The sequence below is a fragment of the Camponotus floridanus genome, unplaced genomic scaffold (genome assembly GCF_003227725.1).
Source record: "Camponotus floridanus strain SB8 unplaced genomic scaffold, Cflo_v7.5 scaffold2, whole genome shotgun sequence".
NCBI lineage: Eukaryota > Metazoa > Arthropoda > Insecta > Hymenoptera > Formicidae > Camponotus > Camponotus floridanus.
In genome coordinates, this window is record NW_020229325.1 from 3,976,795 (window position 1) to 4,000,057 (window position 23,263).

The following is a 23,263-nucleotide window of genomic DNA, read 5'->3' on the forward strand; positions in this document are numbered from 1 at the left end:
GCTAAGAAGAAATGTTTTAAAAGAAAAAAAAAACATATTTTTTTCATTGTAGGAGACATTAAGGATTCGATTGAGCAATCGTGTGCGTATGTGTGCATGCGTGTGCGTGTTACAAGCTTTTTATATATAAATACGGTCTTTCTATGAAAAATTTAGTATTTTTATAAGACGTTTTTTAAACGTTTATGAAAAGTTAAGTTTTTTATAAAAAGATTGATTTTACATACAAAAAGTCTGCAACATATACATATGTGCGCACTATATATATATATATATATATATATATATATATATATATATATGTATATACGCACATATATCGATGTATTTTATTATAATAACGGAATGTGATGATTGACGTCAGCGATTAATATGTTAGTATCGTCGCTGGGAAACAAAGATGACGCATATATACGCTGAGTGTAGGCATAAATATTAATAAGAGTAATAATAATAATAATATATTCGGTACTTAAGAAATATTAATAAAAAGAAAAGAGCGAAAAATTAACTCGCATTCTTTAGAAGTGCGCCGATTAGGTTTATAATAGCGTCCGGACGGATGAAAATAGTCGCCTAAAAGAATACACTACTTTTCATTTCGATGACATAATTGTTATAGATGAATTTTTGATTCATGATATTCTCGAATATTATTATAATAACGGATAATAATTCACAAATTCTTTATAATAGCTCTATAACACATTTTTATTCGATAAAGTAAACTAAATTTTTGAGAAAATTTCTAATTTTTATTTAAAAAAAGATATGACATTAATCTTAATGATAATTCCTCATCTTTGGTTTTTTTAATGTTAAAATTCGTGCATAATTATCTTCTAAGATTGAACAGGTGCAAGAAGAGGAAAATCGGCGCAAAATTTTCGAAGGTTGATTCGATGTCGATTTTGATTGAACATGATCAGTGTAGATGCGGATACATTAATAATTTAATCACGTCAAGCGAAGAGATTTCCTATAAATCTAGAAATCATTTTTTATGCGCAGAAAAATGAATTCATGTGTTGAAATAAGGGTTGTATTTTTTTTTTCGAACGGCCTTTTGCGGAGAGTTCTTAGCAACCAACCAACTGTCCGCTCGTCTGATAGTAACGCTAGTGTGATATATGTGCAATGTAAATAATATTTTTCACAATTAAATGGGAGAAATCCCAAGGTCCAGATCACGGCACATTACGGCCGCGTATAAAATGTTTATAGTCTTGGATATAATCTTGTAATCTTTCTGTAATAAATATCGTTTCGATTGTACTCATCTCTTCTATTTTTTTCTTATCATATGGTATGTTTAAAATTAGGAATTTATATATAATACATTAAAAGAATCGAATGGGTCAAAAAAGTTTATATAAACTTATGCCCGAAAATGCTTTATTAAAGAATTATAAACTTTTAAAGATAAGCGAGCAAAATTGTTCTTATAATTCGTTCGTATATTGAACACTTATAATTCTTTAGTAAAGCATTTTTGTACTTTGGACGTAATTTTACATAAACTTTTTTTTACCTAGTCATCAATACACTTCATTAATACATTGCATAAATTTGATTTTGACCTTTATAACACTTTATATATAGCACAAATCACACACAAATATACTTCAAAGTTATTATAAACTTCAAAGTTATAGTTTCAGTTTAAAAAAAATTATTTTTTCTTTTTACTTTTGTTATTGACAAATTATTTTCGTTTATCATGTCATCATGTTAGAAAGTTTGCATAGCACTTATAAAAAAACGCCATATATATAATTAGAAACTTGTGAGAAAATCCTATTATTATCTCAAGCATTGCGTTTCCTGTTTTCCTCTAATTATCCTTTTAATAAAATATACATATTTCTGCTTTCGAAAATATTGAAGGAAAGTCTTCAGGGAAGACTCTCCAAACATTGAAATGCTATATCGAATGTAACTTTCTTTCTTTAGTCGCTGACAATTTTTAAACATTTGTATTGTTCGTATAAATTTTGAATAAATTTTTCTTTTCCAAATATTAATATTTTAACTATATTATCCAACTCTATTATTTATTGAAAATACTTGTTTTGTTTCAACCAAGTCCAAGATCGAGTTGATCAACGTAAATATAATATATATATTAAAAAAATAATTTGAATATAAAGTAACATATATATATATATATATATATATATATATATATATATATATATGTGTGTGTGTGTGTGTGTTACTTTATATTCAAATTATTTTTTTAACCTTTTAACTTTTGAGTATTAATATTTATATAAATTACAAATTGAAATTTAAATAGATTAATGTTCAGGAATAAAGTATTTGTCTGCATTTAAAATTAATATTTTATTAAACAGTCTTCGCGAAAGAAAGAGAAAAAAATAGCGCCATAAAAATTCATTTAAACAATCATTTAAATAATTTTTATCAAAATCACATATAAGTAATGAGTAAATTTTAATTCTTTGCCGAGGGATTGGTCCCTGAGGTAATTTCTGTACAAGGACTAGGTAATTCAGCGGCAATCCAAAGCAAATTTTGGATAATCTAAGATAATTTTTGGCAATTCTAAATAATCTTTAGCATTCTCAAATAATCTTGGGTAATTTAATAGGAAATCTAAGTAATCTAAGGATAATATCAAATAATCTGTAGGTAAATTCTAGGTATTCTTAAGGTAGTTTCAAATAATCTGAGGTAATCTAAGGTAATCTAAGGTAATCTTTTTGAAATTAATGAACGTCATTGACGAACTTGTATCTTTTTACAATAACATATATTTGCAGTAATCTTAAGTAATCTGAGGTAATCCGAGATAATTTAAAGATAATCCGTATCAAGGGTAATTTTTGTACACTATAATCACTAGTGACCCTCGTTCTTTGCATTCCAAGGCATTTTTGTAATGCTTTTTGTGGTGAATATAAGCAATTTCATTATAATCGACTGCTGTATCCGTTAAATTATTTTTATATACATATATCAAAATTAAAGTCGTCTTCACTGATGAAGAATTTAAAATCTTTGTAATATTTTTCTTTTTATATTTTTGTAGTTGTGATACAAAATATATATGTTGCGGTGATTATGAAATGCAAAGAGTTATAAATAATATAAATAATATAAGGTTTTTAAATTAATTAATTTAATTGTTAAAATTTAATTATTTAATAATTAATTAATTATTTAATAATTAATTTAATTATTAAAATTATCAGTTTAAAAATTATTAAATAATTATTAAATTAATAATTTAATAATTAATTTAATTATTAAAATTGTTCAAATAAAAGATAGAAAATTTAATAATTAAATTATAAAGATTTTGGAAAAAATTAATTGAACTACATATATAATATAATAATATTAGAATAATAGCAATGTTTTCAGAATTGGAATAATAACAATGTTTTCAGAACTGGATCCAGATCTACAGTAAGTGCGTTAAAACGGAAATGATAGACAAAGTGCTATGAAGCGTTCTTCGACAACGTGCTTTGCCCCACTCATTGCTTCTTCAGACTCGTTCCTGTCGATGGTTTTTTTTTTAATCGATGTGAATCAGTCATGAACTGTGACGATCGCGGACTAGACGTGACGCTCGTTTACTTAGATTTAAATCGTATATAAGTGTTGAAAATCATCTTAAGAAGATAAAATTGTTTTTACTTTTCTAAGGGGCGAAACAATTATAATTGTACAATTAAGGTAATTAAATTTATTTGAATATTATTGAATAAATTTAATTTTATATTTTTATATTCTACAAATCTTTTTTTTAATATTACTTTAAATTTACTTTAAGTTTTTAAGACAATTTTGGATAAACCATTCTTGTGTGTATGTATGTGTGCATTTACACTTTAAGTTCTCCAATTGCAATTACTAATTGAATTAATTTCAGCAATTTGCTAATCCTAAATTGACTAGCTCTATTTCTCTCTTTTCTTTAAATTTATAATTTAAATTTATAAATTTTTAATTTATAATTTTACATATTAAAACATGTTTTATTGCGAATTTATTATTGTATTACATATCTCTGTAGCTTGTTATACACATTAATAAGATTACATTTCTTATGACATGTTGTAGGACTATATGTAATAACTATATACAGAGTGAGTTTTTTTATCTTGAGACATCGAAATATCTCGTAAAGTCTAAAAGATTCAAAAAAATGTTTCAAACAAAAGTTGTATGGTTTCAAGAGAGATATAAGATGGTGTCATTAGTTTGACCTTAAAAAGTCACCTGAAGATCACGTGAAGGTCAACTCCAACTTTTTAAATGGGACATCCTATATGCTTTTGCATATTCTTGTAACTCATCTCGAGGGCTTTCCAAAACACTATAATTAAGTTAGTTTTCATTAAGTACTTTCCGAGTTATGAGACTTGAAATCATTTCTTAATTTTACATAAACCGTAAAATATCTTGTAAAATATTCATTTTTCGATTATCTTCTCTTAATACTTTTATGTACAAAATAATAAGAGAAATCATATAGGGTGTTCCATTTAAAAAGTTGGAGTTAACCTTCAGGTGACTCTTCAAGGTCAAACTAATGACATCATCTTATGTCCATCTTGAAACCATACAACTTTTGTCTGAAACATTTTTTCGTATCTTTTAGACTTTACGAGATATTTCGATGTCTCAAGATAAAAACTCACCTTGTATAATTATAATATACATATAATGATAAATACACACAGTATTTTAATATTAAGATTATAATCTGGAAAAGAAAGATAGTAAATCGCTGATATATATATACACACATGTACAAATGTAGGAAGAAAATTTAGAGAAGTGAGATTAATTCTAATTTATCTCGATATGATTAATACTAAATAAAATGAAATTGTCAATAGAGATGTTTAAATGCTTTGTTACTTTTATTAATAAATGCACATGATTTGCATCTGATATCGATTAATTGCAATATTCTTTTTTCAAGAGTCAACTTTGATCTTATTTCATGCAATACTTCACTTAATGCAATATATATATATATAATTTATTTATTCAATACTATCTAGAAATAGTATTCTGTCATGTTCCAAGAAAACAAAAATTAAAAAATTAATTAACAAAAATTAAAAAATTAATTAACAAAACAAAATTCTGTATAATGATATTTTTTAATTATAATGAAATATTTTTTCTCATACAATTTATACTCATACAAATAATTATATGATATAATTGAAATATAATTGAAATATAATTACATGATATAATTAAAATATATATAATTAATTTTAAATGCCTAAAAATATTTTTTTCTTTTATGAAATTCTAGAAAAAAATCTTCAAATATTTAGAAAAAAATTTCTTTCATGAGAACGGAAAAAATATATGTAATACAGTATATTTTGTAAAAAAGACAAATATATATATATATATATATATAATTGAATGTTTTTATTAATAAAACTGTTAAATTATGTGAGATGAAAATTTTTGTGAAAATTGATTCAATTTATAAATAAGCAGGGTTTTTTTGCATGAATTTGAATGAATCAAATTTTTTTATCGAAACTGAATTAATCATTTTATCGTTATTGATTACTCTTAACAAAAACATTTCATTTTGCGTATAATTATTAATGAATAAATTAAATTTTTAGCGATAAGACTGATATCTGATATATTATCTGATATCTTTGATGATATGATATCAGTCTTATTGCTAAAAATTTAATTTATTTATTAATAATTATACGCAAAATAAAATGTTTTTGTTAAGAATAATCAATAAAATGATAACAAAAATGATAACACATAAAATGATAACAATAGGATCTAAATGGGTTAATTCAATTTCGATAAAAAAATTTGATTCCATTCATTTAAATTCATGCAAAAAAACTCCGCTTATTTATAAATATTTAATATATATATATATATATATATATATATAATAAATATATATATTTAATATATATATATATATACAGAACATAAACAAACATAACTTTTTGTTTATCGTATCATTTTATTGATTAACAAAAACATTTTATTTTACGTATAATTATTAATATATATATATATATATATATATATATATATATACAAAACATATTCAAAAGTAGATGCCAATTACATAACTTTTGCTTATCGTATTTAACGCTTTAAATAACAATATTATCATTAAAGAATTCTTTCAAAATTAGAATGAATTAGCACGTGAATGATAAATAATAACTTATAAATGAACGTAACTCAATAATAAAATATCGCGCTATTGAAAAAGATTTCTTACTATTTTCTCTTTTTCATAATTAATATATATATAATTAGTTTTATATATTTAAGAAAATCTCTCTTTTTTACGAAATTCAAATATGTAAAAAAAATTTCTTTTGAGAAAGAAAAAATATATATAATATACAATATAATTTTAAAATGATTTATGAGAGATAAAAAATATATATAATCGGATATTTTTAATAATAAAATTATTAAATTGTATGAAATGATAATTTTTTTTATCGCAAATTGTTAAGTTTCAAATTGGTTTTTATTTGTAAAACAAATTCATTACATAAAAATGAACCCCAGGAGATAGAGAATAAGTAGACATATATAATTGTAAGCAATCAAAACTAATCGCAATAACGTGACAGAATTCATTATGGAGCTACTTATATAATTATGAGAAAGAGAAAATTGCAAGAAATTTTTTTCAAGCAACACAATTTTTTTATTGTCGATTTATGTTGATTTATATATATATATATATATATATATATATATATATATATGTATATATAAATATCCGATCATTATACTACTTTTATTATTATTCGATATATTATTATAACGTGGGCGTACATGAGAAAAGAAAGTAGGCCGGTTTCTTAGTTAGAATTCTCATCTCGTGCCTCATTATCGTTTCAATGAACTGTGCACAGGATACATGACCTAGAACATAGAAGAAATGTCTACAAAGTATTGCGTTAGACATCCGTAGCCAGATTACTGTAAACAAATGTGTGCGACTCATTAGAAAAATAAAATCGTAAAATTGATTCTATGCAACTTTTCTAATTTTTTTACATGTGTTTTTATGTTAGTGTTAAATTCATGAGTATACTTCATATAGAATTTACTTTGATTTTTCACTATTCACATTTTTAGAAAAATTTAAAAAAATAACGAGACTAAATATAACAATGATTATTCTTTAAGTATGATAATTATTTTTTCTTGTGATATTGGAAAAATTAGCGAAATTTAAAATAATTTATTTTCCATATTAATTTTATATCATAATATTATATTTATTAAAATGTTTTGAAGTATCAATTATTTAATTTGTATATTAATTTTTTTATTTCCCTTCGCTAATTCATCTGGGAAGGTTTTTTTGAAAAATATTTGCACTAAATCACTAAATCGATCCATTAAATCGATTGACATCACATTGATTAATTGATGTTAATTAAATTAATTTTTATAATATTTCAAAATAATATTTATCTATTTTTTTGTTTTGATTATATAATTATCGAAGAAAATTTAAATAAGATAATTTTTTTTCTGTGATTGATTTCGAAGAATTTAAGGAAAGAGATTAGATATGTTTCCGCAATTTCGATTATTATCACAAAATACTATAAATAAATAACTAATATAATCATGCTTTTTAATAATTAGAGTCAATAATTCAATTCAACTCAGTTTAATTAATGGGTTAATTTTAAATAAGAACTAATTGCAATAATGTGATGCATTATGAAATGCATTATGGAATTTTAATGTTTTATATAGTAATCTTTGTTTTGATTACTCAATTGATGTAATTCAAATTATTTAATTTGTAAGTTACTTAATAATAATGTAAGATGTATATGTGGCAACGATTTATGATCCAAAAACTAAAATTTTTATATTATATCTAGGAAATATATATGATATATATGAATGCTTTAAATTCCATGGATTGCACACAAATATGAACGTAAATTTCGAACGTAAATTTCAACGTAAAAATCATCTTGAAGAAATACAAGGTTTCTAAGATTTTTTCTAAAGAAAAAAATGTGATACAGCTTTAAGCAATAAGAATAATGAATATGGTAAGATGATCGAGACTTTACAAAGTCTGTTCTAGATTTATTTGTTAATATACATTTAATCGAAAATAGTTAAAACTAGCACTTGTTTCTTTTTATAAAAAGATTGGAATAACGATATTAAAGGCACTAATAAAAGGCAGTTTATTCTGTCTTTATTGTTTGCTCGGCCCATTTTTTAAATTACGAGGTTTGAAGAAGAAACGACAATGTCCACCGATTGATAATAAAATTTTATTGCAATCGGCAACAGAAATCACGCAGAGAATTCGTAGAAGAGAGGTAAATCTATATCTCAAATCACATTATCTCAAAATATTTTAAGAAGGTAATGTTCTTCACATTACATACTTCACATTACATTGCCAGATCATTGCCATACAATGCAAGTTTTCTTCATATGCGCTCTATAATTATTCAAAATTGGTATTTAATAAAAAAAAATATTCACTGAATTTTAATGTAGTATATAGAGTGAAAAAATTCTCTTAAAATAAATTCTATCTAAAAATTGCACATAGTTTAGTCAATCTTTTGATTTCAAAAAATTTAGTTTATGAAAAGCTCTTTTTCACATTTATAACTCAAAATTTATGTCTCTAATATTTTCGCTAAAGAAAAATCATTTTTAACTTTTGACCAAAAAATCGACTATTTAAAAAAACAGATAGTTTTGATACACTTGATATATACATTACTATTTTTAAAAGATCGGTAGCGAAGAAATAATTACCGCGTATATAAAGCGATGCAAAGAGGTAAATCCCTTGATCAATGCAATTGTGGAAGATCGATTCGAGGCGGCGATTCAAGAAGCTCGTAAAATCGATGACTTTTTAAAATCGACGACGATGGACGAGGCAAGAATTGCAATCGAGAAACCGCTACTGGGTCTACCTGTTACCATTAAGGAAAGTATTGCTGTTCAAGGTGGGTTACATACTTCAATCCTCTCTAATATAATATGCATATACATTTCGACGAATGGAATTCTTTTAATGATTTATTGATTTAACTTTTTTTTATTTGTGAGATATTATTATTATGACAGATGAAGTTGTTTAATATAACATGAATTATCGTGAATCTATGTGGGATTTTCTTTTCTTTTGTTGATATATATTGTTGAAACTATCAATTTACGTTAGTTGCGCATGCGAATTCTTTGAATATGCTATGTATACTTGACGTATATGTTCAAAAGAATCATTCACATCCTTTCTTAAAAATGAATATTTAATATTTACTGCGTTTCTCAGATATAAAGATACGCCTTTGCATTTAAGCGAATATTGAATTATTTAATTGAATTATATTATGTAATAAAACATGATAGGCATACTTAAAAAAATGATAAATATTTAATGAGATATGAGCAATATTTTTACGCGAAATATATAAATATCTGAAAATCGCATCAACTTTGTTTATTATTAATTTTGTATGTTATTAATAACGCGATTTCAGGATTTCTTGTCAAGCAAGAAATTAAAGTCGCTAGCTTTGTGAATGTTAATTCTCTATAAGTGTTTTTCTCTATATCTCTCTTTTATTTTTTCTATCTCGCTAAAGCCGTTTGTTTGCTCATATTATCATGTTCACGGTAGTTTGCATGATTTGGCGAAGTCATTATTCAGTGAATAAATTTATAAAATTTCCTTGGAATTCACATTTAAAAATAATACGTGCTATGGCGCGTGAAGATTTACCATGTAATATATAATTATTATATACATAAACACATTATCCACAGAGTGATCAATAGTTTTTGTTAAATTGAACGTAAAAAATATCTCAAAAATTAGGATATTTAAAAATCCTCAGAAATATCATAAGTATAGTATTTATTGTTTTACGTATTTGTTAAATATATTTGTTAACTATAATCACTATTACATAACGAACACATTTTACATAATTCCTATTCATCAAATATTTAGTTAGATTAGTCAGTAAATGTTGATTTAATTAACATTTCATAAATAATACTATTATTACTTATTTTCCTTATCATTCGTATGCATATATCATTTACATTTTGTGAAGGTCTAAAAAATATATTAAATTCAGATAAGAACAATATCGGTGAAGAAATTTTATAAATCGTATTTTTTTGCACTTAGCATAATACACGATAACGTAAACATTTATCTGTCTAGGAATGAGTCATTCGGTGGGAGTAAAAGATGCTCCTTCGAGGGCGATGAGTGACGCCAATGTCGTGACGAAGATTCGTGAAGCTGGTGGTATTCCTATTCTTGTCAGTAATACACCAGAATTGTGTTTGTGGTGGGATACATTTAATAAAGTAACTGGTACCACCAAAAATCCTTACGATAATCGAAAGATTGCTGGCGGCTCTTCCGGTGGTGAGGTATGTTATTTTCTTTTCTAAAAGAGTACACACATATACACACAATTCCCTTTCAGAAAATCTCTATAAGAGTTCACAATTTTTATTTAAATAATATAGAAGCTTATAGTAAATATAAATATAAATTGCCTATATATTTAATCAGGCTGCTCTTCTTGGCGCTGGTGCTTCCCTTTTAAGTTTAGCTTCAGACATCGCTGGATCGGCCAGACTTCCGGCAATGTTTTGCGGAGTTTTCGGTCATAAACCTACACCTAGTAAGTTATTTACTACATTAAACAATTAATAAGGAGAGAAAAAGATATTCAAATATTAATCATTTTATTTCTTTTTTAATTTCTTTTTTTTATTTATATTGTTTGAACATGTAACTTTATATTAAAAAAATTTGGATTATATTTATGTTCATAAAATAATGTTATGATAAATAAAAATAAATAACGATTAAAATTATTAATTTGAATGTAGATTGGGTTTCGGTAGAGGGTCACAAGCCTGACGCAAATGACAAAAATTGGCCTTATTTTTTTACAATCGGTCCAATGGTTAGATATGCTTCGGATTTGCCTCTTTTGTTAACAGTAATATCGCAAACTGATGAAGCGAGAATTGGCTTTAATAAAAAGGTTAGAATTTTTCTAAGAAATTTAGTTTTTTAAATTTTTGCTTTGTTAAAATTGTGATCACAAATATTGGTAATAAAATATTTATAATATGTAATAATGTATTTATAAATGTGAATATTTATTTTATATTTTGCAAACTATTACAATTAATCAAAGTATTGTAACATAATCGTACAGGTACGTTTAAAAGACATGAAATTCTTTTACATGGATCACTGCGGCTCGAGCGTAACAAACTCTGTGAACAGTGATATGAAAAATGTAATTTACAAACTAATCAGATACTTGGAAATGACATATAATATCAAAGTACAAAAAGTATGTGATAAAAATTTTTGTTATATTATAATTATAATTTTTATTATATAAATTAATTTTAATTTGTATAAAAAATTATTATACTTTACTTATAAGTAAAATTTACGAAAATGTTTATGATTCAGAACTCTATTCATTATAATATATGTGAAAATCAAAATGATTGATGAGGTGTTATATATAATTTATTGTGTATTCATTAATAATTTAAATTTTATAATAATTAAATATTAACGATTTAAAATATATTAGAGATTATAACGTTATTATGTACAAATTTATAAATATATCAGCAGATATCACATTCATATTTTCAATTATTTACAGGCAAATTTAAAAGATATGAAATCATCTTTTGAATTAAGCGCATTTATTCTTTTGAGAATCCAAGATATATATTCAATATATAATCGCACGGATGATTTCAAGGTATAATATAAACCGTAAATATTTCTTTCGTAAAAGAAATTATAAAATATTCTCATAAAATTTTTTTTCAGAAATCGAAAAGTGTGCTTGTGGAAACATTGAAGTATATTTTTTTTATGTCACCGCATACCTTTCCCGCCATATGTTTTGGGATAATGAAAAATATTAGCGAGCAATTATCACTCTCAAAATATAATAAATTATTAGAGATGAGAATGCGGTTAAAACAACAATTTAAGGTAGATTCTATTCATATTATCTTTAAATCACAAATAAAATTATAAAGACAATATATATAATATATATATATATATATTAAATAAATTAAAAATAAATAAATTAAATAAATTAAAATTAAATAAATAAAAAAATTAAAGACAATATATATATATACAGGGTGTCCCATTTTAATGCCCCACCCCAAATAACTTTCTTATTTTTAATTTTAGAAAAAGATGTTTCAGACAAAAGTTGTATGGTTTCGAGGGGGACATAAGATGGTACCATTAATTTGATCTTGAAGAGTCACATGAAGGTTACGTGAAGATCATTTTCAATTTCTTAAATGGAACACCCTATATATTTTTGCATATTCTTGTAGCTTATCTCGAGAGCTTTCCAAAACACTATAAATAAACATTTTTTCATCAAGTACGTTTCGAGTAATGAGGCTTGAAATCATTTCTTAATTTTACATAAACCATAAAATATCTTGTAAAATATTCATTTTTTGATTATCTTACCTTAATACTTTTATGTACAAAATAATGAGAGAAATCCATTGGTGCAAAGAAAACATACAGTTGTTTTTAAGAAAAAAATATGTAATTTGCAATTAACAATTCCATATTTTTTCTTAAAAACAACTGTATGTTTTCTTTGCACCAATGGATTTCTCTCATTATTTTGTACATAAAAGTATTAAGGTAAGATAATCAAAAAATGAATATTTTACAAGATATTTTATGGTTTATGTAAAATTAAGAAATGATTTCAAGCCTCATTACTCGAAACGTACTTGATGAAAAAATGTTTATTTATAGTGTTTTGGAAAGCTCTCGAGATAAGCTACAAGAATATGCAAAAATATATAGGGTGTTCCATTTAAGAAATTGAAAATGATCTTCACGTAACCTTCATGTGACTCTTCAAGATCAAATTAATGGTACCATCTTATGTCCCCCTCGAAACCATACAACTTTTGTCTGAAACATCTTTTTCTAAAATTAAAAATAAGAAAGTTATTTGGGGTGGGGCATTAAAATGGGACACCCTGTATATATATATATATATATAAACATTTTTTTTACTACAAATATTATATATTCGTAATATAAATACATTTGATTAGGAACTGTTGGGCGATAATGGTGTATTAATCTTTCCATCTTTCACCTCACCGGCGCATTATCCTCATGAAAGTCTATACAATGTGTGTAATTACACTTACATGATGATGTTCAATATGTTGGGATTGCCGGTCACACAATGTCCACTTGGCTTTAACAAAAATCAACTGCCTCTTGGACTTCAGGTGGAAATTCTTTTTCTGTTTAATTCTAAGAAATTAGTAAACAATTACATTTTTAAATAAAAAAGGAACAAACTCTCCCTCCCTCTCTCTTCTCTCTCTCTCTCTCTCTCTCTCTCTCTCTCTCTCTCTCTCTCTCTTTCTCAAAAAGATTAAACAATCGGAATTAAAGAAATTAAATGCGAATTGAACGGTGAGTATAAATGCAAAAAAAATTCCTTTTCTCATTTGCATCTTTATTTCGTTTTAACTTTTTATTGGCTTTTAACTTATTTAGTTTTTTTTAATTATCTATCCATCTGTATGTCAATCTTAAATAATGTCAATGTTAAATAATGTCAATGTTAAATAATGTTATTTTGACTTCAAATGACATGCATTTATTACTTGAATAATTTATTTCTTTTGTTTCAGAAATAAAGTTTTATTAATTTGTCTTTAATTTACCTAGTTTTAATTTTATTTTTGTATCTTTTTTGTGTTTAGATCGTCGCAAATCCAGGTTGCGATTATTTGACAATTGCTATGGCGCAAGAAATCGAAAGGGCATTCGGTGGTTGGCGAGAACCATCGAAAAGCACAAGACTTACTTATACAACGTAGCATAAATTTCAATGAAATAATTCTAAATTTCAATGAAATAATATGATCTTATTTTTTTGTGATCTTATTTTTAATCAAAGTTGCAGTGATCTAGCGTAATTTGCAATAGATAAAAGAACCTACTAAATTTATAACAAATTAAAATTTTACGGGAAGAAACTTTAATTTGATTAAAATCGTAATTAATAAATAAATAATAAGAGAGTGATTGTTAAGATTATAATATATCACACTATACATAATATATTATAATATTATAATATTAAAGATCACAGCGCATTAATTGCAATAATCATGATTCTGTGTTTTTAATACTGACTTTATTACTGACTTCTTATGATGTCGATTCGCAATTAAATTTGCATCATAATATTTCGATGCCAAAATATAATCGTATGCTTCTTCTTCTTTAATATATGTATATATAGTAATGTATATTTTAAATATGTATATTTTAAATATAATATAAATGATAAATAATTTATATAAATTACTTTTTTTAGCTCTTATTGACCCACCTATTCTCCTGTTTTCTTTTCCTTTCTTTGCTGTTCCTTATGGTACTTGCACTTATTTGAATTCTTCATTGCACTTGCATTCATTCACGAAAATAGTCAATTGCATTTAAAAAAGAAATTCAACAATACAAACCGTTTCGCATCACTTTACTGTTTGCGTGAGTGTCACCGTGCGAATAATAGCAAAACCATAACACGTAAACATTAACATGTTACTGTTTACGCCACTAAAGTTGAACATGATATTATTGATAATTTATTGCTGCAATATTTTACGTATACTATAACATATACTCTTATATACGTAAAATATTAAATTGTAGAAATTAAATTAAGTACAAATGCACTCAATTAATATATTAATATATTTATTAATATATTTATATTTATAATAAAACTATTCTGTATAAAGCAGTCTCCAAAAGAATTGATTTTGTAACACTAATTATTACTAATCAATTTGTCTTTTAAACAAGTATTTAATATTGCAAATTGCATAAAATTATAAAAAAAAATTTTCCTGGATTTAAACTTTAAAAAAATATAATAAATAACAAAAAATTCTATTTTTATGTATAAATCTAAATAATATATGATATATTATAAAATACACATACACATACATATTTTATATATATATTATATATATATATATATATATATATATATAATAAAATATTAAAATGTCTATATAATAATTAATAAAAAAATATTTTATAAATTAAATAAAATTGAAATTGACCCGAATAATAAAAAATAATAATTAGAAATTAAGTCAAAATTGGTAAATTAAACCCACAGCGTGATAATTGGAGCGTAAGAAAAAAACACTTCCTTTTTTTTAATTAGTCGTGTACTTTAAATTGAATATTTTTACATTAATAAAAATAAACATGTCGAACCATCTTTGATCCTTCTTCAGTGCAATATATTAATAATACGTGTTACAGAGTGTTATACAGTGACATATTATATTATAAAATTATCTATCCATCGCGTAAATAACGTTAATTGTAAGTTGTATCTTGCAGAAATCTGGTAAGCATATTGCTCCAAATAAATTTTTCAATTATTGTATAATAATGCCATTATGTTAAGTCCCAAGAAATCTAACAAAATCGAATAAAAATGCAACGAAATATTATATGCGAGATACAACTTACAATTAGCGTTAATCACGCATCGAGAGACAGATAATTGTTTTATAATTTAAAATGCCATCGTATAACACTCTGTAACGCATATTATTAATATTGCACTGAAAAGAGATCAAAACATGATTCGAGAAGTTTGTTTTTATACGAATAAATAAATTACTTACCACAAATCACTGTTCCGTCTGTCTCTTGATGTTCTTTTGAATTTTTCTTTTCCTCTGCTGTTTATCTTTTACTATTTTCTGGCATTTAATTCACTCGCGAAATACAGTTAATTAATTATTCGAAGGACATTTTGCACGGTACTCTCGATTGCGGAATTATACAAGAAAATACGTATTTTATATTGTAAGAGAACAATATATAAAAAAAAAATACTTATTCGATATTTACACGAAGTTAAAATCATTTTTACCATTAACACTTCTTTTTATTGTTGATATATGCATTATGATAGGAATCATAAGCTCAGAAAATTAAAATAATAAAAAATCGTAATACAACAACCATTTAATTAATAATTAATTTGTTGATATTTTAAACAAATTTAAAACATCGGACAAAATATATTTGACTCTAAGCAATTGTTAGAGAAACACTTACTATAAAATTAATAATAAAAAAATCATAAAAATCAATAATCAAAGAATTATAAATAATTAAAAATAAATTATAATTTGTATTTAGTTTGAATTTGTATTGCTTTGATTTTTATTTGAAGTAATGAACAATTGTGCTTTAATAAAGATTTATCACGATATTGCAATTTCGTGTCATTTATCAAAAGTTAATGACCGTTAATTATAATTAAGTAAAGCGAATACGTTTCGATATTAATCGCATTTAGAAAAGGAATTCGACAATTTTATGAAGTGTTTTGTACACACACATCACTACTTTACTGCTTGAGCGTTGCCATACGAATGATATATTACAAGGCCGTGATATGTAAACAATAACGTGCCGTACGCTGTCAAGGCCAAACACCGTATTATTGTCAATTTGCTACCGAAATATTTTACGTACGTTGTATATACGGGAAATATGAGTTTAGATTATAGAAATTAAAATATCAAAGTAGTTTAGATTATAGATTAATTATTTATTAATTGATTAAGATATATATCTCTCAGAGAATCTTAATTTGTTTGATATGTTAATTATTAATTTTGCGACTTAATTGTTTTATTACTCTTTTTCAATGTAAATAAAATAATTAATTGTCCAAAAGTAAAATGATAAAACATTTCGGACGAAATATATTTGATTCTATGTATTATTAAAGAAATAATTATCGTCCGTAAAGAGATATGATAATTTATAATTTTGTATTCCTGTCACACACACGCTGTAAGCTATAAGCATGCGTGGATCACGTGATCGATCATATGCTGTATTTTAACCTAAAATCAGTTTCGTCAATCTGTAAATAAATGTATAAATTTATAATTCCAAATTGTAACTGTAAATTGTAAACATTTATTTGATAGGTTACAAAAGAAATCATGTGTTCGCTAAATGATTGCATATATGATGGTAACAATGATGAAATGAATAAAAACACAAAACATTCATTAACGTTAGTATAGTTTCACACAAATAATAACAGATATTAATAAAATTAAATTAAAAAAGTATTATATTTATATTATCGATATATTTTATTATTATATTTCTTTGGCAGGAATACAACGCTATGCAGGAAGTGCAGGCATGAAGATGTTGATGTCTTATTAATCGGCCAAAGTGGTTATTGTAAAACATGCTTTATTACTATGACAGATCATAAATTTAGAGCTGCGCTTGGCAAATCAAAAATTATTCGTCAGGGTGATTCAATATTGGTCGATCACTCAGGTGAATTAAATTCCACTGTGCTCTTACATCTTATTAAATCTGGTATGAGTCAGTCTGCTCACAAAAAACTCATCTTTAAGACATTAATTTTATATATAGATGGTAAGTCTTTAAGTAAATGATAAGTATTTAAGTAAATTTTATATTATCTGTATTCAATTTTGAGATTATAAAAAATTTTAATATATATTAGATGGTGATATAATGGGAAGAACGATTGACGAAAGGAACATTTTGAAATATAAAATTGCTAAAGAAATAAAAGATTCTGGATTTAATGGATATGCCGTATCATTGAATCAAATTTTGTGCGAAGAAAATACCTTGGATATCAAACCTATTGATCAAGAAATATGTTATGAACACGAGGATCATCTGTGTACAATACTGGACAATTTGCCAGATAACACTTCAAGAACAGACCTATTAAATCAATTACGTCGAAGATTGCTAATATTGGCAGCACGAAAACTTGGTTGTAATAAAATATTTGTAGCAGATTCTGCTATGGAAATTGCTACAAAAGTACTGGGAGATATATGTTTAGGACGAGGTGCGCAACTTTCTACGCTCGCAAACTTCTGTGACACTCGTGACGAAGTAAAGATACTTAAACCGTTGAGAAATTTCACACAACAAGAACTAGTATATTATTCGGAGCACTATAAGATAAAATCTATTAAATTGAGAGAATCCAATGTGACAACACTAGCAACTTCTATACAAGCGTTAGCACACAACTTTACAGCAGATCTAGAATCTCAATTCTCTGGTACAATATCTACTATATTTCGTACAGCCGAAAAAATAAGTCCGAGAATCAACTCGCAACAAAATGCGGAAGATAATTGCGTGTTGTGTGACGCAAGATTGGATGCTACATCTTCTACTGAGGAAGTATCCGCCATGAGAGCAATTGAAGTTTCGAAGCTAATGTCCTCTAATATTGAGATAAAGACTTCTAATGATAAAGAAAATGAAAAATCGAATTATACAAGTTTATGCTTGGAAGATAAAATATACTGTAATAATAACACCGAGTGTTGTAAAAACAATAAGACAAAAATAACTGCAGAAGATGTTTGGAGGTACCTCTGTTATAGTTGCAGATTAATATTTCGAAATTCGGAGATTTTAAGTATCTTGCCAATTCCATTATTATTTGCCGTTCAACAAAGATTAGCCTTAAAAAGTATGAGAGAGGAAATTAATGACTTTTTGTTATAAATAAATGAAATTTTAGTTGCAATATATTATTTTTAAATCATATACATACAAATTTTTATTAGATAGAAAAGTGTAAAAATTAATTTATATATATATATATATATATATATATATATATATATATATATTTAAAAAAAATTTTTTTTAAATCTAGCTATTGAATTAGACAATATATATAAATAAAAAGAATCAATCATAAAATTTTTTTTATTTGGATTAAAACTCACTAATAATAAATTATATCTTATGTATATTTCTTCATATATCATTAAATATTTCTCTCATAATTCTCCCATTATTGTAAAATTCTCTTAAATACAATATCTTGTTATAAAATAAGATATTAAAAACAAGAAATCTACAGGAGTTGATAATTAAAAAAATATCTGATTTATACAGACAGAAAGAGTATGATTGCATGTAATTGTAATAAAGAAAAGATAAACATAAACATTTTTAGTAATAAATATGTTTATTTCATCTTTTATATCATTGTAATAAAAATATATAATAAAATATACACAATATAAAGATTTATTACATTCATAGATTTGGTTCATTCATATTCAGTAGAAAAGGTATAGCAGAATACCTGAAAGTAAATTTGATGTAAATTGTATACATATGAAATTCAAAATTTCTTAATAATACATCAATAATAATAAGGAAGGCTAATTTAAAATCAAGAGCACAGGTGGTATTACGTGCAAAATTTCTTAATTCGTGAAACAAAAAAATTTACTAAAAGAGTAAATTAATTTTGTGATAACTTTAACGATTTACGATTCGCAGAATTAATATTCATAAACTTAAGATCCTATTTATATGTGATAAGTCACGGTATGTGTTGTAACTTATCACACAAAGATATATAAAGATATGTAAAGATATATATATATATATAAAACTTAAAAAAAAGTTACATATATTTGTTCCAATTGAATTCCTTATAGATAATATTTTTAATTAACAGCATATATATGGATAAATCTAGCTCTATTTATCTAATTTAAATTTATATTCCATGATTTATAAACAAACAAAAACTAAAAGTTATGTATGATTATTTTATGTATAGTAAAAAAAGGTATTTATTATAATAAAAATAGAAGATATAAATAAGAAATTATTTATAATCTTCGAATCGCGTAATATCACCAATCTTGTTGAAATAATCATCGCTTAATAAAAATAAAAGAAGAATGAAAATAATACTAGTGAAAATCATGCGGCATAGGATATCCAAATTGCATAGTCTTTCACGCTGTTTCTTGCAAATCATCTGCAGCGGTATTAATAATACGATTTTCATCAACTACATGGCGTCCTAAACGGCATCGATATTTGTTGATTATTTGTGGAATTATGATGTTGTTGTAACATGCCATACCGATTAAAAGAATCACAAAACCAATGAGCTGTAATAAAAATAATTTTTATGTGGAGTATTTTTCGATATATATATAATAATGTATATAGTAATAATAAAAATATATATATATATATATATATTTATTTATTACATCAATTATATATAGTATAATCTTTAATCATACCTGCATGTAATGAAAGGCCTGCCATTGAAACGCTAAAGAAAAAGCCCATATTAAGATCGTTCGTACACTATCTAAAATCATCCTCGTCGTAGCACTCATCTCTTTGGTAACACTAATACCAGCAAAGTTAAAGAAAGCAATACTAAATGATATACCTGTAATGCCAAATAACAAAATCATATAATAATATCAAAAAGAAGTAGGTAAAAAGAAATAATAAACTAACCGATAACAGCTATCAACAATTTACTACTGCTTCCAATTTCGATAAGAGCTTCCGCGGTGGCTTCAAGCGTACCGCGTGAATTGTCAGCGAAAGGTGGTGGTGCAGTAATGTAATTGAGAGGAATCAAAATAATAGAAATACCGATAAATCCAAAAATACCTGCAGGAGAGTATAAATATTATAATAAATAAGAATGATAATATTTTAAATCAATATCAAGTTTTTGAATCACAACAATGACAAATTACATGAGAAAAATATATACACAGATTATGTAAGAAAACTAACCCTCCCATCCAATTGCTTGTAATGCAGGAATATCTTGTTGCGTCATATATTTTTCTTCCACAACCATTTGAACAGCTGTTATTACCTATATATTTGAAATTTAAAAATTATTTTGTGAGAGTAAATACATATATTATTAGTGCATGTTTTAATATGCAATGTAATTAAATCATAACTATAATCGCTATCTTTCTTTAAATACATTTATAAACTTGATTGATTAGAAAATTTATTAATTTTGTTTGTAACTAGCTTTTATAATTAACAATAACTGTTGATTTCAGCTTAAATTTTATCTTATAAAATTTTGTTTAATTTAGCATTTTATTGTATCTTTAATACATAGCACAAAATTGTTAATTGATATCTACACATAATGCAGATTTGAAAATAAAAGGTGATGAAATATATTTTTGCATTATATTTCAGAAACACAAAATCATAATGATTTATCTAAGATAAAATTTACACTGTCTATGCAAAGAATACTGTTGTATTTACAGGATTAAAAAATAATTTACAAAAGTCTACATCAAAGATTTTTAAAAAATATCTTATAAATTAAACGGATTTCACAGTTGATAATAAGAAAATTATATGACATTAATTGAAAATAATATGTATATTGTATTGACTAGATTGTCACAAGTTTCTTTATAAAACAAAAAATCAATTGACATATAAAAAATTGAATTATAAAAAAATAAATTTTCAATTAATCAATCTAACAATTGATAGTAATAATAAGAAAATTTACCTGAGCAAATATAATAAGCAAGTCTCCAGTGATTATAGAGTTTGCACTGATATCACTGTCCTCCATTGTTAATATATCACTAACACCAACAAATGCTAAGCCAGTTATGACAAAACCAATGCCTATCCATTCTCTTGCTCCCAATTTTCTATCGAGAAATCCAATAGAAAGTATTCCTGTAAAAATGATTACTGATCCACGCAACATCTGAAAACTACTTGCATAAGTCATATTCAGACCAATGTACATTATGGATGTTGCAAACATATCACACAATGCAGGTACAAATAAAATGAAAGGATTAAAACTCCTCGAACCCTTAGTGAGTACATTATTATCTACAGAGCCATCCTGCAAACAAATAAATATGATAAATACAGTAATAATACAGCTCAATTCATTTTCAAGAAACAAAAACCATAGATACTTACAGCTCGTCGATTATAATAATAATAGAAGACTTTAAATGCTAAAAAGCAAAGAGCCTCTCCAATAAACATAAATAATGATTGCATAAAAGGATGATTAAAATATCTAAGTTGTTGATCTTCTCCAAGTACCACTTGTCGATCTGCATATCTAAATAAATTTAAAGTCAAATTTTTTCCTCAGCATGTAAAGTGAATGTTATTTATATGATTCACTAATATATATTTTTTCCATGTCTTAATGTTATTTATTTGTACTTACTTAACTGATAAAGTGTTAAATGAGCCTGTAATTATTTGAAGTAATGCTAATGTACGTTGATAACTTGTCCACGCCATTGTTGACGACTGATATAAAAATAAATTTGTTGGATTGAATATATCTGTTCTGATCAGTTCCTATCAGGATATATTATATTTAATAATCTTATAATAAATTTACTGTTTTTTAAAATCTCATTAAATTTATTAAATATACTTAATAATTAAATAGTTCTGCTACTAATAATCTACTATATATTAATCATAAGTTTTTTTTAATAAGAATAAAATTTGATAGCATTATATAATTTATTGAGCAAAATAGGAAAATTAAAATCGTCGTTTTGTTAAATGAAAAGCTAGAAACTTACTTGGACGTATAATTACTATAATTATTTAATTAATGATACAGTCATGATATATTATAGATACGTTTACATCACTTTGCAGTGCAACGATTTTAATTATTTTTGTACCTTGTACAAATTTCATTAATGAGAAATTAATAAGAAAATATTCTGCGTATTTTATCTGCCTGAATATTATATCTTTTACTCAATACTCCTCTTCATGCAAAGTAACTGAATAAAAATCAGATTCACAGATGATAAATTATACCTCGTAAGTATGATTTTTAAATTTGCATCGATTGGGTAAAGTAAGATCCAACAGTCAATCCAAATTTCACTGTCATTAAATGATGAAAGACAGTGAAAATGAGCAATGAATAGTAATGTTCTTCTCCGAAGTCTTTTCAAGAGGATATAAGATACAAATTCGTTTGTATGACGGTTTTCATATTACACATATCTACATTTGCTGACAGTGAGTAATATTAGATTAACGCAACCTCAGTTCGAAAAAATTAACTTTGTTTGATTTCCCAAACACTATATATACAACATATCGAACCAATGGAAACGAAACAATGGAAACGTGTTGACGTGTTGACGTGTTAGAGCTAATAAAAGAATCTGACAGCGAGCAGATGATATGAGAAAATTGACAGAATGTCAGTCT

General features: G+C 25.0%; 3 protein-coding genes across 4 annotated transcripts; 2 read left to right on the forward strand and 1 right to left on the reverse strand.

The window, feature by feature from the left end:
• The first annotated feature begins 3,537 nt into the window (after positions 1–3,537).
• On the forward strand, positions 3,538–14,118 carry LOC105252630 (fatty-acid amide hydrolase 2-B-like). The gene is made up of 12 exons (XM_011260101.3): positions 3,538–3,708; positions 7,914–8,090; positions 8,193–8,369; positions 8,798–9,017; positions 10,247–10,461; positions 10,607–10,718; positions 10,930–11,087; positions 11,265–11,405; positions 11,733–11,834; positions 11,906–12,073; positions 13,186–13,368; positions 13,852–14,118. The coding sequence occupies exons 2-12, from the start codon at positions 8,082–8,084 to the stop codon at positions 13,966–13,968; spliced, it is 1,602 nt and encodes a 533-aa protein (XP_011258403.2). The 5' UTR covers positions 3,538–3,708; positions 7,914–8,081; the 3' UTR covers positions 13,969–14,118.
• Positions 14,119–17,040: 2,922 nt separating this feature from the next.
• Positions 17,041–18,755, forward strand: LOC105252629 (cytoplasmic tRNA 2-thiolation protein 2). Its single transcript, XM_011260099.3, has 3 exons — positions 17,041–17,222; positions 17,328–17,602; positions 17,694–18,755. Exons 1-3 carry the CDS (start codon positions 17,149–17,151, stop codon positions 18,725–18,727), a joined length of 1,383 nt encoding a protein of 460 aa, XP_011258401.1. The 5' UTR covers positions 17,041–17,148; the 3' UTR covers positions 18,728–18,755.
• Positions 18,756–19,245: 490 nt separating this feature from the next.
• On the reverse strand, positions 19,246–23,259 carry LOC105252628 (solute carrier family 35 member F6). Of its 2 annotated transcripts, none has more exons than XM_011260098.2 (9): positions 22,862–23,259; positions 22,245–22,330; positions 21,986–22,133; positions 21,555–21,905; positions 20,798–20,882; positions 20,510–20,668; positions 20,284–20,438; positions 19,943–20,145; positions 19,246–19,319 (listed from the first exon to the last, which is right to left on the reverse strand). In XM_011260098.2, the coding sequence occupies exons 2-8, from the start codon at positions 22,319–22,321 to the stop codon at positions 19,987–19,989; spliced, it is 1,134 nt and encodes a 377-aa protein (XP_011258400.1). In that variant the 5' UTR covers positions 22,322–22,330; positions 22,862–23,259; the 3' UTR covers positions 19,246–19,319; positions 19,943–19,986. The 2 variants fall into 2 exon arrangements, with proteins under 2 accessions (XP_011258400.1, XP_011258399.1); XM_011260097.3 differs by having other exon boundaries at positions 22,245–22,381.
• Between the last annotated feature and the right edge of the window lie 4 nt (positions 23,260–23,263).